General features: G+C 36.6%; 1 protein-coding gene across 2 annotated transcripts; it reads left to right on the top strand.

Moving 5' to 3' along the window:
* The first annotated feature begins 334 nt into the window (after positions 1-334).
* On the top strand, positions 335-16,131 carry LOC110809452 (RNA-binding (RRM/RBD/RNP motifs) family protein). 2 transcript variants are annotated; one of them, XR_015819384.1, is made up of 10 exons: positions 335-627; positions 1,268-1,447; positions 1,571-1,646; positions 9,745-9,874; positions 10,038-10,152; positions 13,457-13,548; positions 13,679-13,748; positions 13,880-13,962; positions 14,404-15,787; positions 15,992-16,131. XR_015819384.1 is itself a non-coding variant. In XM_088220602.1 (9 exons), exons 1-9 carry the CDS (start codon positions 466-468, stop codon positions 14,498-14,500), a joined length of 1,005 nt encoding a protein of 334 aa, XP_088076728.1. In that variant the 5' UTR covers positions 335-465; the 3' UTR covers positions 14,501-16,131. The 2 variants fall into 2 exon arrangements, 1 of the variants encoding a protein (XP_088076728.1); XM_088220602.1 differs by having other exon boundaries at positions 14,404-16,131.
* Positions 16,132-16,628: the final 497 nt, after the last annotated feature.

Here is a 16,628-nt window from a genome sequence, read left to right as displayed (position 1 = left end):
TTTTTATATTATTTTTGAATGTCATGTCAGAGTTATGTGACTACTAATATAATGTTGAATCAATAATATTAATTTAATATAAAAATAATTTATATTAAGATCGAGTAATATTTTTTGAAAGAATTTAGTAAGAAAATAAAATGTAGTACAAATATTAATATAGTAAAAATAAACTACTAATATGAGTCTAAAATAGAAAGTCATATATAGATAGAAACATTATAAAGGTCCATGTGAATAAAAATGAATAATAGAGAGGTGAATCATGTATTTATGTGATGAAGAATAAAATATATACATACGTATATATATTTGTTTTTTTTAATTGAAATGGTTGTAACGTATAGGCGTGGGCATAACAGCAAGCCCGTCCGTTTCATTTTCTTTTTCTTTACGTACACCTTTCTCGCTTTCTCCTTCTCTGCTGTTAGGGTTTGGTCCGTAAGAAGTACGGATCTGCAGGACATGGCAGGTGCTGGAATCCACCCATACCACCAGCAATGGCCAGCGGCACCAGCCCCTCCTCCTCAACCGGCTGCAGCTGCTGCGGCACCACCACCTCCACCTCCCGTACATCACGCCCCTTCCGTTCTTGTCGATAACACCAATCGCCCCACCCACGATGAGGTAATCTCTCTATCTTTTAATTCTTCTAAGAACTCAAAAGATGAGGGAAAAGCGACAATTTAGGAGTTCGAGTCTAAATCTCCTACAGATATTAATAGATCTATCTTCTGGTTGCAGCTTATCGTCTATTCTGAGGTTATATGTTATGTATTTTTTCAGTTTAATTCACGGAGGACTAACATACTATCCCATGTTGTTTTCGTGTCTCTACATTTTTTGGGCTAGTGCAACTTAAGCAAACTAGCAAGAATATGGTTCTACATTGATTTTTTTTTTTTTTGTAAAGTTAGCCTTAGTTTTCTCACGAAAAGCTTGTGAATTTGGAGTTAAGTTCCAAATTCCCCCCTCTGCTACATTTGCAATCAGCGGTTTCTCTCTGCTCTTGTTATATGTGCGTGTGCGTTAACTTACAGATATGATGCATCTTATTACATCTAATATTGCTTTCAGAAATCATATCCGGAGCTTATACACTTGTAGATGTACTTATATATGTACAGCTGGGAATGGATACAATTTGTGTATCTGCCTTGTATGTTTTTTTATAAGTATGGGTGTTTCTGTGTGAGGGCATGTTGCACGGCATTAAACTTTGGCCTAGGAACTCTGAAGGTAAACCAAATGATTTTTCTTCGTGTAGGTTAGGACAATCTTCATTACTGGTCTTCCGGATGACGTGAAGGAGAGAGAACTACAGAATCTGCTTAGATGGTTACCTGGTTATGAGGCTTCTCAAGTGAACTTCAAGGGAGAGAAACCTATGGGTTTTGCTCTTTTCTCAACAGCCCAGCTTGCAGTTGCAGCAAAAGATGCTCTCCAGGTTTTCATTTCCTCCTTTTTGAGGAACTATTCGCTTGATACAAGTGACCTTTTTATTTGGAACTATCCTGGTATCTTTTTTTTTTTAATATGCATATGCAAATTCTTTTTAATTGATGTCTAGGACATGGTTTTTGATGCGGAGACAAAGTCAGTGTTGCACACAGAGATGGCCAAGAAGAATCTCTTCGTTAAAAGAGGTTATTTATTTTTTTATAGGTTTTTGTTCTCTCAATTCTTCGGTATGTTAAAAGTTGTGGCCAGGGACTGCCTCTCTGTCCCATTTATCACGTACCTCCTGGTTTTTGAAAGTAGGGGCATCCCTACTTTTGCTGGGCTGATTACCAGTCATGCTTTTTTAATTCCCTCTATGTGTCTATAGTATGCATCATTTCCTTTTGTTATTTATGATATCATCCTCATGAACCTTTTTTCTTTAGTTTTAAATGCCTTCTAAAGTGTATTGTATTGCTGTACGCATAAGGTCCTTGAAAGACTGCAAGAAGTTTGATTTTGAAGCATTATGGTCTTTATATGGCTGCTTTTTAGCCTCTACTCTCTCAGTTTTTATTTTCATTTCCTTTTTATCAAATGATTTTTAATGAAAGATAGGGGCAATGAGTTACTGTTAGAATTGAAATTGAAAAGTTTACAGGCCACGAATTTCAATATGTTTCAAGAGGAAAGAATGCCAACATGACAGCATTTTCTTTTATGGTCAAAAGTTTCAAAAGTAATCCAATTGTGTATCTAATAAATGCAATGCAAGCTTTGTCACAAGTTCTCATTCTTCAACTCTTTCCTTTCTCTTACTTAATTTCCTTCACTTATCGAGGCATACTTTGTTATTTCTTTTCATTAATAGCTTCTCTTCTAGGGACCATTTAGTCAGTTGGTACTTGTGTTGTTTGCCAAAGTTTGAAGGAGTTTTTGGTAATGGGAATCTTTAGTTGGGACTTGTGTTGTTTGCCAAAGTTTGAAGGAGGTTTGGGTATCGGGGACTTTATTGGATAAAATGGTTATGATAGTTTCCTTTGGAATTTCTCTTTCGCACAAGGTGACTAAGAACAGGTTTTCTTTGCATGAATGGTTGCAATGCTAAAGTTAGTGATTTGATTTCTTACAAGACCCCTAGAAAGCCATATCTAGCCTTTATGAGGCCTTTATTCTCCAAAATATGAAGTTAGGAGATGGCTTTTGGTTTCTTTTGGGAAGATCGTTGGATTGAGTGTGTTTCTTTAGCTACTCGTTTTCGTCGTTTATATTTTTGTCCCAGGAGCATTTCGATCTTATTTCTATTTTATCAGATACTTCAAATCTTTTGCTTTCTTGTAATATACATTTTTTCCCCATAATGTTAATGATCATGAATCCTTTGATATGACCTTTTTGATATAATGTTTGAGCTATGTCACCTTTTTATGAGCTAGGATCATCAAGTTTGGTCTTTGGAATCTTTGGGCTTGTTTACTTGGTCTTCTTTTTTTGTTTTTGTCTCATAGCCCTTCCATTTATAATAGTGCATTTTACAAAAGTTTATGGAAAGGTACTGGCTTCTTTGAAAGTTGAAGTTTTTGTTTGGCTTGCTGTCTTAAATAGATTGAACACTAACAATTTGCTCTAAACTCACAGCTTGCTTTGGTCTTTGTCTCGAAAGTTCTTTTTTTTTATGTATTACTGGGCAACAAGGAATTATAGCCATCCCCTTTTGCATTTTCGTATGGCTTGGAAGCTGTGGGCTTGACATTTTGATATCTTTAGTCTTGTTTGGGCTGTTCTTGGCAATCTTGAGGGTTTTGTTTTATCTGGAATTAGTAGGTTTGGTTGGAGGAACGAGAGCTTGGTGTTGTGTGGGGGATAGGTGATTTTTGCTAGTTTATGAGTGATTTGTTGGTAAGGAACACTAGGATCTTCAACAATTAAAACAAAGTTTAACCTTCTCTGTGAAGAAAGTGAGGGGTATCCGAAGCTGTTGTTTTGTCCATCTTTCAACATGTTTTGTGATTTTGATTAATCTACCACAAGGGGTGGAGCGTTGGAGTTGAAGGGGAAGGGTGAGGAAGGCGAGCATTTGAATTGAACAGCAAAGTGCGTCCATTGTGATGTGTGAACACGTGAAACTGAGAAGACAAGGGGTTTGGAAACGAAAAATGGTTAAGGGGAGTTGTTGGGTTTTTACATCAAATAGGGTTTGGATCCCATTTTGGTGCCTGACCAGACTAACCGCCCCCCAGAAATGGCTTATCAAAACGAAAGGTTTTTAGTCATTCAGAGTGAGTCGTTTGATGGTTTTTGAGGGTAAGAAATGGAAGGAATAAGAGTTAGTGACGATGGGAGGGCATTCAGAGTTTCAATATCTTTCTGGAAGGACGAGGTGAAATGGCTTTTGGGAGCACTATGGAATTTCTATTGGACCAAAGGAGGGAAGGCCTGGGGTTGGAACAAGGGGGACAGAAACCATAACTTCTGGGTGGCGTTGGGTAGGAATAGGAAGGGGAGATTTTTGGTCCTTATAGAGGAAAAGGGGAAGGCGGTGAGACAACTTTTTATACCGGAAGGTGTGCAAGCCGGCGGCTGGTGGAGAATGATGGTGGTAATGTTTGAGACGGGGTTGAAAATGTGAAGCACCATAAAGGGTTAGGAAGGTTGAGCTAACCGAAAGAAGGCACATATGAAGGGTGTGGATGAAGGTTGAAAAATGTCAGTAGGATCATTTTGTTGTCCAATTTGCAGGACAATGTTACGGTATGTCTGGAAGCGAAGAGGGAGATGAGCTTCGCATAAGTTGTAAAGAGTTGCACAAGAGAGGAAAAGCAGGTGGGGCAGATGAGATCTGACTAGAAAATGGGTCATGCTGATTTTAAACTTCAAATGCTGAAGGATCAAAATGCAGGGGGAGAGGGTTGTTTTCATCATATCCGAAATGCGCATAACATGCGTCGTTTTGGAATGGAGAAATAAGCTGAGACGCAAAAAGGCAAACCCAATTCAAATAAGAATACCTATGGGCAGAAAAGGAGAAATGGGTAGAGTGGACTGAATCGGGTAGGTGAGTTAAAAAAAGAGGCTCGTGTTTTAAATGGGTCTGGCAACCCATGACCCGGAAACAGACTTCTGATTTGCGATTAGGAGAAGAGGGATAAGCGCTTCCGACTAGGGGAGGTTGAAACAATATTTGAGGAGTGACGACTACGAAAAGGAAAATGAAAGAGGTGAGAGGGAGATGAGCGGAGGGAGGTGCAACAAATGAGAAAAGGAAAATGTTGAGGAGGATAGCTATGCTGACAATGAATATGGAAGAGGAGCTGAAGCTGCGGGAGAGGCGCATACATTGGTAGAGGTGAATGTAGAAGAGACGGATGGAAGTCTGGCAGTGGTTCCAATGGGGGATGACGAGATCAGGGATATTACACTGAGAGATACCGACATGGACGAGCAGATGAAGGAATGGGTTGTGGAGGAGAAGCATGGGAAAGAGTAAGGGTTTCAAGTGAAGAAGAGAAGTCTAGATGAGTCATGCAGAACATTCAACGGATTAGCACCATTCTTGGGGTTACCTTTGACGGGTTAGAGAAACATGTGATTAAGTTATTTAATGAAATAGAGAGGGGGGAGAAGACAAGATGTGAAAAATCATAGTCAAAAGAAAGGAATAAATAGGGGCTAGAGGGTTTAAGAGAACAGAGAAGATTTTGGTCCAGTGTTAATTATGATAACCAAAGAAAAGGGGGGCAAGAAGGGGGGAGATTAGATGTAGCTTAAATTATGTTAGGCTGGATGATTTCATGGAATGTAAGGGGAGTAAATGACCACAAGAAAATATAGATTATTAGAGGGTGCATGAAAGGTGGAAACTCGATATAATTTGCTACAGGAATCCAAGATGGAGACACTTACTGATGGGGTTATTCGGAGTCTTTAGAAGACCAATGTGATTGGATGGAGAGATTTACTAGCTAAATGTGTGTCATGGGGAATCATTGTATTATGGAAGGAGGGATCCATTGGATGCAAGGAGGTTATGTTGGGTGAATGCTCTATTTCGTGTCTTTTTGAAGATTGTAGAAATAGATGAAAATGAATTTTTACTGGAGTATCTAGTGGAGGGGAAGGTAGAGAGAGAGCTTTATTGCGGAAGGATTTGGAGGATTGTAAACAAAAGTGGGACTAATTATGGATAGTTGGATGGTTTTGGATAGATATGAAAGAACCGATGAGACTTTATAAGGGTTTGCATGGAAGACTTTGAGGAGATTTTGGATAGACTTGAGTTAATGGATTTACCTCTTGTGGGAGGTAAATGGACCTAGTTTAACCAGAGATTCAACCCAGTGTTTTCAAGAATAGATAGATTTCTGGTGTTGGTTACGTGTCAATTACAAACAATGGGCCTTTGTTAGAAGCTATTATTGAGATTCATCTTCAATCATTTTTCTATTTGCCTGACTTATGATGGGATTAGATAGGGACCTACTCATTTCAGATTTGAGGAAAAGTGGTTAAAAGTGAATTGCTTCAGTGACAAGGTTAATGATTGGTGGAGAGAGACCATAGTGATTGGTAAGGTAAGTTTCATAGTTGCTCGAAAGTTAAAGGTAGTCAAAACTGAAGTAAAAAAGTGGTGTAAGGAGGAGGGAAGAAAGGAAGACATGCACATTCAATCCTTACTATAGGATATTGAGACAATTGATAGGAGGAAGAATTAAGGTGTTGTGTCCGTTGAAGATTTGGCCCTAAGAATTTCCTCAAGTTTGAATTGGCAAATACTATACATATGGAGGAGATATTGTGGAGACGGAAATCAAGAGCACGTTAGTTGCTCGAAAGTTAAAGGCAGTCAAAACTGAAGTAAAAAAGTGGTGTAAGGAGGAGGGAAGAAAGGAAGACATGCACATTCAATCCTTACTATAGGATATTGAGATAATTGATAGGAGGAAGAATTAAGGTGTTGTGTCCGTTGAAGATTTGGCCCTAAGAATTTCCTCAAGTTTGAATTGGCAAATACTATACATATGGAGGAGATATTGTGGAGGCGGAAATCGAGAGCACGTTGGATAAAAGAGGGGGATAAGAATACAAATTTTTTTAATAGTATGGCTAAGTTGGGTGGTGAGGAATTTTGTTGGAGGCCTAGGTTGGATGGTGTACAGTTCAGAGTATTGGATGAGAATAGCTTCTTCCATTAGAGAATGAGTTCACTGAAGGTGAGATCTTTGAGGGACTCATGCACTGTAGCAAAGATAAAGCCCTTGGACCTGATGACTTTAATATGGGCTTCATCCAAAAGTTCTGATATGTAATGAAGGAAGACATTTTGTGACTGTTCAAGGAACTACACAATTTAGGATCCTTTGTTAAATCATTAAATTTTTCTTTTTTGGTTCTTATAACCAAAGTGGAAGGGGCAACAAACATGAAGGACTTCAAATCTATAAGTTTGGTTGGTGGCATCTATAAGCTCATTTAAAAAGTGTTAGCTAGGAGGATCATAAGGTAATGGGTAAAGTAGTTGGTGGCTGTGAACATGCTTTTGTGGAGGGCAGACAAATGTTGGATCAGTACTTGTGGCTAATGAAGTGATGGTCAATTTGCTACATTGAGAGAGGGATGGGGTTCTTGTAAGTTGGATATGGGGATGGTTTATGATCATGTAAATGTTTGTGGTCATGTAAATGTTTATGATCATGTAAATGTTTATGATCATGTAAATTATGATTTTGTTGATTATTTGTTGAGGATGATGAGCTTTGGAAACAAATAACAAAAGTAAATTAACACTTGTATTACTATTACACCTTTTGCATTCATGGTGAATAGGGGTCCATTTTCTATTTTTAAAGCTTCCAGAGGGCTCATACAAGGTAATCAACTTTTTCCTCTACTTTTCATTGTTGTGATGGAAGCATTGAACAAGTGGATGTTAAAAGTGAGGGAGTTGGAGTTGTTTAGGGGATTGAAATTGTATGGAGATGAACATACGGAGGAGGTAACACATCTAATTCTTTGCTGATTATACTTTAATGTTTTGTGAACTGGAAGAGAAGACAATGCTCAATCCCATGTGTCCTGTTGAGTTTTCAAGCAGTTTCGGGTCTTAATGTCAACTTAACCAAATCCGAGTTGGTGAGTCTGGGCTATTGGAGAGATACGATGTAAAATGGTAGAATTACAAAGATGTGAGGACGCGAGATCCAGTGGTTGAAAGGCTTGAAAGAAGGTTAGGGGGTTGGAAGAGAAACCTTTTATCCAAGGGTGGGAGATTGACACTTATTAAAAGTATGTTGGCTAGTCTATCCATTTATTATATGTCTCTTTTGACAATCTTGGTAAAAGTGGATAAGAAACAGGAATCTATTCAATGTAGTTTCTTTAGAGTGATTAGAAGTAGTACCATTTGGTGACGTAGGATGAGGTCAAAAAATCAATGTCCCAAGGGGTTCTGGGATGAGATCTTTTGTAGACATGAATATGGGTCTATAAGGGAAATGGCTATGGAGGTTCATGAAGGAGACAGTACTTTATGGTGGAGACTGATTGAGACAAGGTTCGGGACTGTGGATAAGGGTTGGTTTTCAAGAGAGGTGGCAAGATCTCATGGGGTGGGGATGTGGAGAAAAATCAGCATTGGTAAACAAAGATTCCAGGAATGCATCAAGTGAAGCGTATGTTTGAGGGGGGGGGGATAGAGGGAGAGTACTCAAAGACTAATTTTTTCAGATTTATTCTATAGCACGATTCATGAATACCACAGTAGAGGAGTTGTGCAGAGATAATGTAAAGAATATCACAGTCCTCTCATAAGTATAGTTTCCCTTGTCAACCTAACCGAAAACAATGATCAAGCATTATGGAACCTAAAGAATAATGGATCCTTCATGGTTAAATCATACTACAACCACTTGGTCAAGAATGAAGTTGCAGAACACAGGTGTCCATTTAAGCAAATATGGAAGGTGAATACTCCTCCCATAATTGCCTGGGGCATGAGGAGAGGATGCGACTATTAACAAATTGATGAGAAGAGGAAAGATTATAGCGAATGGCTACTATCTTTGTAAGAGGGAGGCTGAATCTTGTAATCATATTCTACTTTGGTGCCCATTCATGTATAAGTGATGGACTATGGTTTATTAGGGTTTAGCTTGGCAATAACTAGTTTGGTAAGAGATGAGATTTGGACCTGAAGGGTATTAGTAATGGGAGGAAACATATGAGTCTCGTTCCTCTTTTTAGTTTAGGAGTGGTGTGGAAGGAGAGAATCAAAAGAGCTTTTGCGGGAGTGAAAGAGGATTTTGTTGGAGTTAGGGACAGATGGCTCCAAAATTTGGAGCTCTTGGTTGTGGGGCATCCTATCTATTATACAAAGGATTTTGGAGATTTATTGACATGCTTACTGAGTTGTAAATAATTTTTGTACTTGGGGACACCCCCTTGATTCTTGTGAATTAATGGGTATACTGTACTTTTTATTTCAAAAAGGATCTTCAATAATTAAGCTGCTCTGTTTTTAGTCATTTAGGATAAGTTTTGCTTTTTGGCTTTCTTTGGGCCAAGGCGCATGGACATCTTAAGGATTTCTCTCTAATTTTGTTCCATAGAGAGTGGATAACATTCCTTGTTTAAGGGCTGTGAGGCTATCTCCATTTTTTAGCTTTTCTTCTCTTTTTTTTTGTTTATGTATGAATATCTAATCCTGTGCTTGTCTATTATCTTCTTCTCTTGATAATATTTCTTTCTCTATCTAAAGAAAGTCTATCTTCATGTAAGTAACTTAATATTTACAACTGTCAAAAATTATGTATTGGCTATGCCATCTGTAGGTTGAATATAATAATCTTTTATTGAATTTAGTTCTTTGTGGTCCTTACATTAGTAGACCAAGTATAGTTTGCTTGCAAGTGAATTTTGTTATGGAAATGGCAGTAAAAGTCTTCATAATCCTACAAACTATATTCTGTTTCATTGTTAATGTAGATGATAAATTTAAAATGCCTTGTCTAAAAGTATTAATTCTTCCATTCTGTAGGAAAAAATGGTTCTTATTTATTTGTCCACTAAGTCGAGTGTTCATTTTCACGTCCCAAAAAAGAAATTGGCATTTACTTCATTTTTGTGTCTGCTTCTCCTTAGGAATAGTAGCAGATTCTAATGCTTATGATCAGAGTAAACACTTGCAAACTTGTGGTGTCTGTAGGAAAAAATGGTTCTTATTTATTTGTCCACTAAGTTGAGTGTTCATTTTCACGTCCCAAAAAAGAAATTGGCATTTACTTCATTTTTGTGTCTGCTTCTCCTTAGGAATAGTAGCAGATTCTAATGCTTATGATCAGAGTAAACGCTTGCGAACTGGTGGTGACTATACACATACTGGTTATACAACTCCATCTCCATTCCATCCTCCACCTGCTCCAGTTTGGGGACCACATGGGTAGAGTGCTTGGTCCTTTCTTTTTTTGATCTGTTTGGTTATTATGAAATTTGACCCGTAGGAATGTAAAATTGTGAAGATATTAGTTTTCTACTGAATAGGCCATGAGCAGTTGTTTCTCACTCTGAATTGCTTATTCTCTTGTTATTGTTATTTGGTTTAGGTATATGGCCCCTGCTCCTCCTCCATATGATCCGTATGCAGGTTATCCTGTTCCTCCAGTCCCAATGCCTGCTCCTGCTCCTGTTCCAGCTCCTAGCAGTTATATGCCTGTTCAGGTACTGCACAGGCACCCACACTTCGATTCACTAAGTTTTGTTTATTTTGTCACCCCTAAAGGTCAATCTATATGATTTATTTTTGCATAATACAGGTTTTAATTGCTGTTAGAGCTTCTTTGGTATGCGTAAGCTATGTGATTGAAAGATTTATGTCTAGTTTAAAAAAGTTTTGGTTAGGAAACTGTTAAAAGTGATTAATACTTAGTTTCTATATTCATATATGTGTTTGTGTGTGTAATTAGTATGATAAAATAATTTGTAAATTAGATATTAGATGGTGGTAGTTATTAAGATAAAAATAAGTCAAAAAGATTACGAGGAGGCAGTTATTGTATCCTGGGTAAGGCAGTTAATTTCCAAGTTTGAGTATAGATTGACCTTGTGACAGATTATGAATGAAGAAAAATTATCAAGTTTGAGTACTTTTCTCACTTACTGTTTTGTTCTCTCTTAACAAGCGCATACTTAGATCAAAGATAGGTAAAGGACAGAGAATACGAAAATATTAGAAAATTACTACTGATTTTCATTTTGATTGTCACATAAGGAGATCCATCGGTGGGAACTGTAATAAGTTAGTAGTAGAGCCAGAAGTTAATATTTTGTGAAGACTTCTCAAATTTGAGATTGTGAATCCGGTGCTTGGAGGAATTTTCTGTTGGCCAAACAGATCAGATAGAAAATTGTGAAGGCAGTGCGCAACCTGGCTGCCAGTACATCCATGGCAAATGATCATGTGGCCAAGAGTTGCTTCTTCTATTCCATGGTATACTAAATTAGATTTTTCTCCTTCTGATGATTCTTTGGATCCAGAGGATAAGAGATTTTCCTAGAGAGAAACATTAGAAAAAGAGAGAAAACATGGTAAGACAAACCCTGTATTATTACTTAACAATGCACAATGGGGATCAAACCTCTTCCCTCCAACCCATGGAATATGGGCCCCAAACAGCAGGTTCGGATAGGCACCCTTAGATACAGAGAATGTATCTCCATTCCTTCATGTGCTTATTTTCCCCTCCCTTTTATCTTTACCTCGCTGATGGGAAAGTTACAAAAATGCCCTTGTGCTATACGTCCTCTCCTACAAATCCACCAGCATGCTCACCTTGTTCTGTTGCTCTACTCCCTCGTCTGCATGAGACTACCATGTTACACCCGACAGCCTCTTAACTTTCAAAAATTTTCGTTTCTGGAGCCTTAGGAAAAAGCAAAAAGAATGAAGACATTGACAAGCTTCTTATGGTGGGAGATATTCACATTGTATCAAATTCTAATGAAACCGACATCATAAAACAATGTTGAGGAAAAGTACATTTTCACCACCTGTGGTTTGACTTTATCACAATTCAAACCTCTAGTTTCTTTTCCTAACAATTTAATACTAAGTAGTTTGGTTTTTGCTATTTTACATAGAACTATTAGTTTTCTAGAGGGCTTTTGGGAACATCTGCACGTCTTTGGATTTCTAACATGAACTTGTGAAAGTTTCTAATGTCTAACAAATTAAATTAAGGAAAGAAAACAAAATAGTTATGAGATAATAGCTAAAACAACTATCGGTTTTTATATCAAAGTGCAATAAATAAATAAATAAAACTACGGAGTACTAAACTGTCACAAAAGAAATTACATTATTTGAATCACAAGGAGACTTGACTAGTGAAATTGTAATTTGATCTAAACCAGTGAAACTGCTGTTCTGTAAGTGCTACTTAGGTACAGTGATTATTTCTTCAATGATTAAGGAGGCCTCCTATGTAGATAACAATGGAAAAAAAGACAAATTTTCATTTATTATTATAATATTATGTGAAATCTTAAAGACAGTAATCTTGACTGGCAACAGAAAGAATAATAAACATGAGAATGTCAAGCTACTATTCCAATTAGTTTTAAAAGATTTCTGTTAATTCTTTTGAGTGCAAGATTTAGTAAAATATGTATAAGCAACCCACATACAAAGCCCTTGTAAATATGTCAAAATATCAATCAGGTCTCCTGAAACCTCATAAATAGAGTGAGGATGACCCTTTATAAAAAACTTAGGTCTGGAGCCAGACATCATTAATTCTAAAAAGATTTATCTGCTTAATTGGATGTAGTTAATGGAGGACCATACTGTCTTGGTCCCTTTGTAATTCTGGACTTGAAGCCAAATAGCTGTCTTTTTATGGAGTCTTGAATCATTCTTTTTATAGATTTATAACAGTTCTGTACTCTTAATACTACATCAAAAAGATGATTTTTTTTATCTGGATCCAGTCTGTTTGTAATGTTGGCACAGCTTGTAGAACACTTATTTATTTGGCCAGAGACCCCAGAATAGTTAATATTTATCAGTTTTGTTCAGTCTGCTTTAGTTATATGGATAACATTGTCTTCGCACTCTATTTCCTTTAAATACTTGAATGTTGATATTGTCAACGATTATTTACATGAATGCTGCCATCATTATTATACCTAACTCTTAACTTGTTTGGATTGAGGAAGGTGGGGAGAAAGGAAAGGATGGAATACCCACTATTGTTTCACTTGTTTGCATAAAAATATAATAATTAGTTCATGGGAAATGTTAGGCATCCCTCTTTTTCCTGTAAAACTCTAATTTTCTCATTCCTTTGAAGTTGGGTGAAGAGAGAGGAAAAGAGGATTTAAATTTAAAAAAGGTGATATTTCTATTTTAACTATCTAACCTGTTGTTTCTATTAATAAAATGTATCGTTGATTATTTTCTCGTAAGTATTCGCTTTTTTAAATTAAATAAGTAAATCTAAACCAAACAATAATGATCCTTTACTTTTTGAATTTTTAGTTATCCTAATAAGAGAAATCTTTTCCTTCCCTTCCCTTTTCTTTAGAAAAACATTCTTTTACTTTCCTTTCAAAACCATTTTTTTGCTCTCATTTTTTATCTGAACACGCAGTTGCATTTTATGTGTTTTGTATGAATCCTTGGGGTCGTTTCTTACTGTGGTTTTATTCGGAAGTTAAATTTTATCAATGAACGGCATCTTGAATTTGGTTAATGATCTCGCCCAGCCAGGGTAGATTGAGACTCAAACAGATTAATGGTCTGAACTAATTATTACATGGATTTATCTGTTCACATTTTTCTTGTGCTGTTAACTCAAAGTTCTAAATTTTTTCTACTATTAAGTGAAGAACTTATAGGTAAAAAGTATGAGATGTGTAAGATTAAGTACAAGTAATTAAGTTACAAGTAATTAAGTTATTACCAAATTTAAATGATTATTTTCATTCAATTTTTTGTTTGAGTGAATTTCTCATTTTCATGTAGAATACAAAGGATAATCCTCCTTGCAATACCTTATTTATTGGAAATCTTGGAGAGAATATAAACGAGGAAGAACTGAGAGGCCTTTTCAGCGCGTAAGGATGCCCTGCTCGTTTCTAGATTTTAAGACTCCTAAGTTGCTTTTGTCTGTCTTTTTTAATCAATATTTAAAGTTTCTTGCTAGCAACAAGAATATCTCTGAACACATAGACTTGGAAAATGCAGACAACCTGGTTTCAAGCAAATGAAGATCTTGAGACAAGAAAGGCATACTGTTTGCTTTATTGAGTTTGAGGTAAGTTGTTTCTTACTAGAATTCAACTATTAGAACATGTTGGATTGATTATTTTCCTGAGTACTGCAGAATGAACTCTCTATGCTATTATAGGATCAGTTATTATTAATTTTTACCTGACCAAATTGCAGGATGTGAATAGTGCAACCAATGTGCATCACACTTTGCAGGGTGCTGTTATCCCCAGTTCTGGTTCAGTTGGTATGCGAATTCAGTATCCTTTTGGTACTTTTCTTTCTAATTTGATGGTATATATTTTCTTCTTGTTCGTTCCTTGTTCATTCATCATAATCCTTGCGACTCCAAAATGTGTTGTCGAGATGCATATTTAAGTATTTGATTCTCACCCTTGGTCAGATTGGTTCTAAATGAACTTCTGAATTGCTAAAAATCACCTGGAATTAGGTTGTAATTTGATTCCTCCATTTACCGTCTGACCTGGAAACTTCAAGTTCCTAGCTGGTCTTATTAAAATTTTCCACCTGTATTCCAAATTAACCATAGTTTCTTTATACATCTTTTGCCATTTAAATCTTGGTTTGACGAATTGCTCAAGTTGTGAGCAAGTAATGTATAGCTATTCAATGTGGAAGATATTTTTCTTAGAAAGCAGCTTGTTTTCATTTTAGTTCTGTGTTTCTTGACTTTAAAATAGATATTCAAAGAATCCATTTGGGAAAAGAAAGGATGGAAATCACCCTGTTGCTTCACCTGGTGCTAATGGAGCCCCGCCAGCTATGACCTACCAGTAGCTTGAAGGGGATGTATACTGTTCTTTTATCCTCCGACAAGTATATGATAGGATGCATCCTGCAGCAGTTGCATGCATCCATTTCATTGTCAACATCAGCATTAGCATTTCTTCATGTGATGGGTGCACATAGTGATCTCATGAACATACCATGTGGTCATGTTATACCTAATAGTTGTGACATGCATTCGTCAGCATGTGTTTATGCCTGGATAACTTGGTAGCAATTCAGAGAATTTTATCATATGTAGAAGTGCATTAATTAGTCTGCAGTTTTGTCAAATTTGTTTACTTGCCCCTCACATTGACCACATTGCACAGAGCCATGGTGCATATGTTAAGTAACGTGCTCTACTGCCTAATGCCATTTGATTATATCTGATTCAAACTGCAAACTGCTTCACACCCAAAGGTGATGTGGTCCTACACTAGTATTACGCATTGCATGACTTCTACTTAATCCCATTTGAATATCTGATCTGAACCACATCAACGGCTTCACAACGATAGGTAATGTCATTGAATCGTAGAATTAAACATTACATGACTTCTATAAAAAGATCTTGTACAATTTTGACATCCCACAAGTAAGTTTTTTTGAGCTTCACTTCAAAGCAGAATTGTTTTTGCTTAATACCATTTATCATGTTGTATCTAAGGTACTATCATCAACGCTATTATTATCATCACTTATATTCTAGACAATCAGGTATCCTCACACAAATTGTCTATGGTTAACTCCATAAATCATATTGTATCTACGGGTACCATTACCATTGCCATTGTCACCATCATTTATGTCATAGGCAGATTAATTATATTCCTCCAGCACCATGGGCATTAGCACGATCAATTATATCCCTCCAGCACCACTGTCATTGTCACCATCACTTTTGTAGACTGATTAATTACATCGCTGCAGAAACATTCCATTTTCACCATGGCTTATGTTGTAGATTGCTTAATAATCCCACCAGCAGCATAAGCCAAGAACTGAGTATATTCGAACACTTGACAGCATCATGGCATAAAGAATATCAGGAAATATTTCCCGTGTTATTCATATGCAGGATATTCCTATAAAATGAGGAAGCTTCCATTTGTTTGAGGTCAAGTGCTGCAGCCATAATTTTTGCTTCTGCTAGGCTGGTGTTTTGATCAAAACATCCCTTCTGGATGTCAGATTGACAACCTATAGGGTTAATTGCTTGTTGTGGGAACTCTAGTGACCGAGGAAGATGCCCATTTTCTGCTCGATTTTGTCATCTCAGTCGTTCCACAGATTACAGTTAAGTACGAACTGAAGTTCTATGTTGACCTTGATATGTATGGAAAGTCAATGAGATGAGAAAAGCCATCTAGAAAGAAAATGATTTCTCACACTGAAGAAAATTTCTTGACACTAGGCAGTTTACATCTCCAATTTGACATCAGGAGTTGTTTACGCTTTGAATGTTGATGGAGAGTGAACAATTTTCTGGTTATGTTTCAGAAATGTGGAGTGGGGTTCTGAACGGAATTGGTGGAAATTGGGAGGTGAAAGCGTTTATTTTGGATGGGTAAGACACCAAAGGGAGAATTGTGGTTATGATGTTTCGATTAATGGAAGTGATTTGATATTTGTTTCTTGTATATATTGCAAGTACCTCTTAATAAATTTAGTAGTTATATAATCATAAGAAAGTTTTTTTTAACCTAATTCACAATTTGCTGAATTCAAAAGTTTCTGTTAAAAAAGGGGGTAAAAGTTTTAGTTAAGAAGAAAATGTATGAGATCGTCTTTAACAAGTAGAATGCGTCAGCAGAATCTGAGGTTAAATTTGTTTTCTAATAAAAATGTTTTGGGTATCACATTAAAACAAAATCAACCATCAAATTATCGCATAATACACATTCATAAATATTATAATTTGGTCTTTTATGGCAATTCCACTTAATTGAGGGAATGTGATTGAGAAAAACATTCGACAACAATTGTGAAATTAATAATTACAATAGTAAGATACATGTAAAATATGATTAGTAGAGGGATAATGGCCTGAAACCTTCCTAATGGCAGTCTCATTTATATGTCTTCACCCAAGAAGATATACCCAAAATATAATATGGCAGACTGTTTCGTACTACTT

The sequence above is a fragment of the Carica papaya genome, chromosome 5, assembly GCF_054855325.1.
Source record: "Carica papaya isolate Zhongbai chromosome 5, ASM5485532v1, whole genome shotgun sequence".
Classification (NCBI taxonomy): domain Eukaryota; kingdom Viridiplantae; phylum Streptophyta; class Magnoliopsida; order Brassicales; family Caricaceae; genus Carica; species Carica papaya.
The sequence above is the reverse complement of the archived record's forward strand: the minus strand, read 5'-3'. Positions and strand labels throughout refer to the sequence as shown.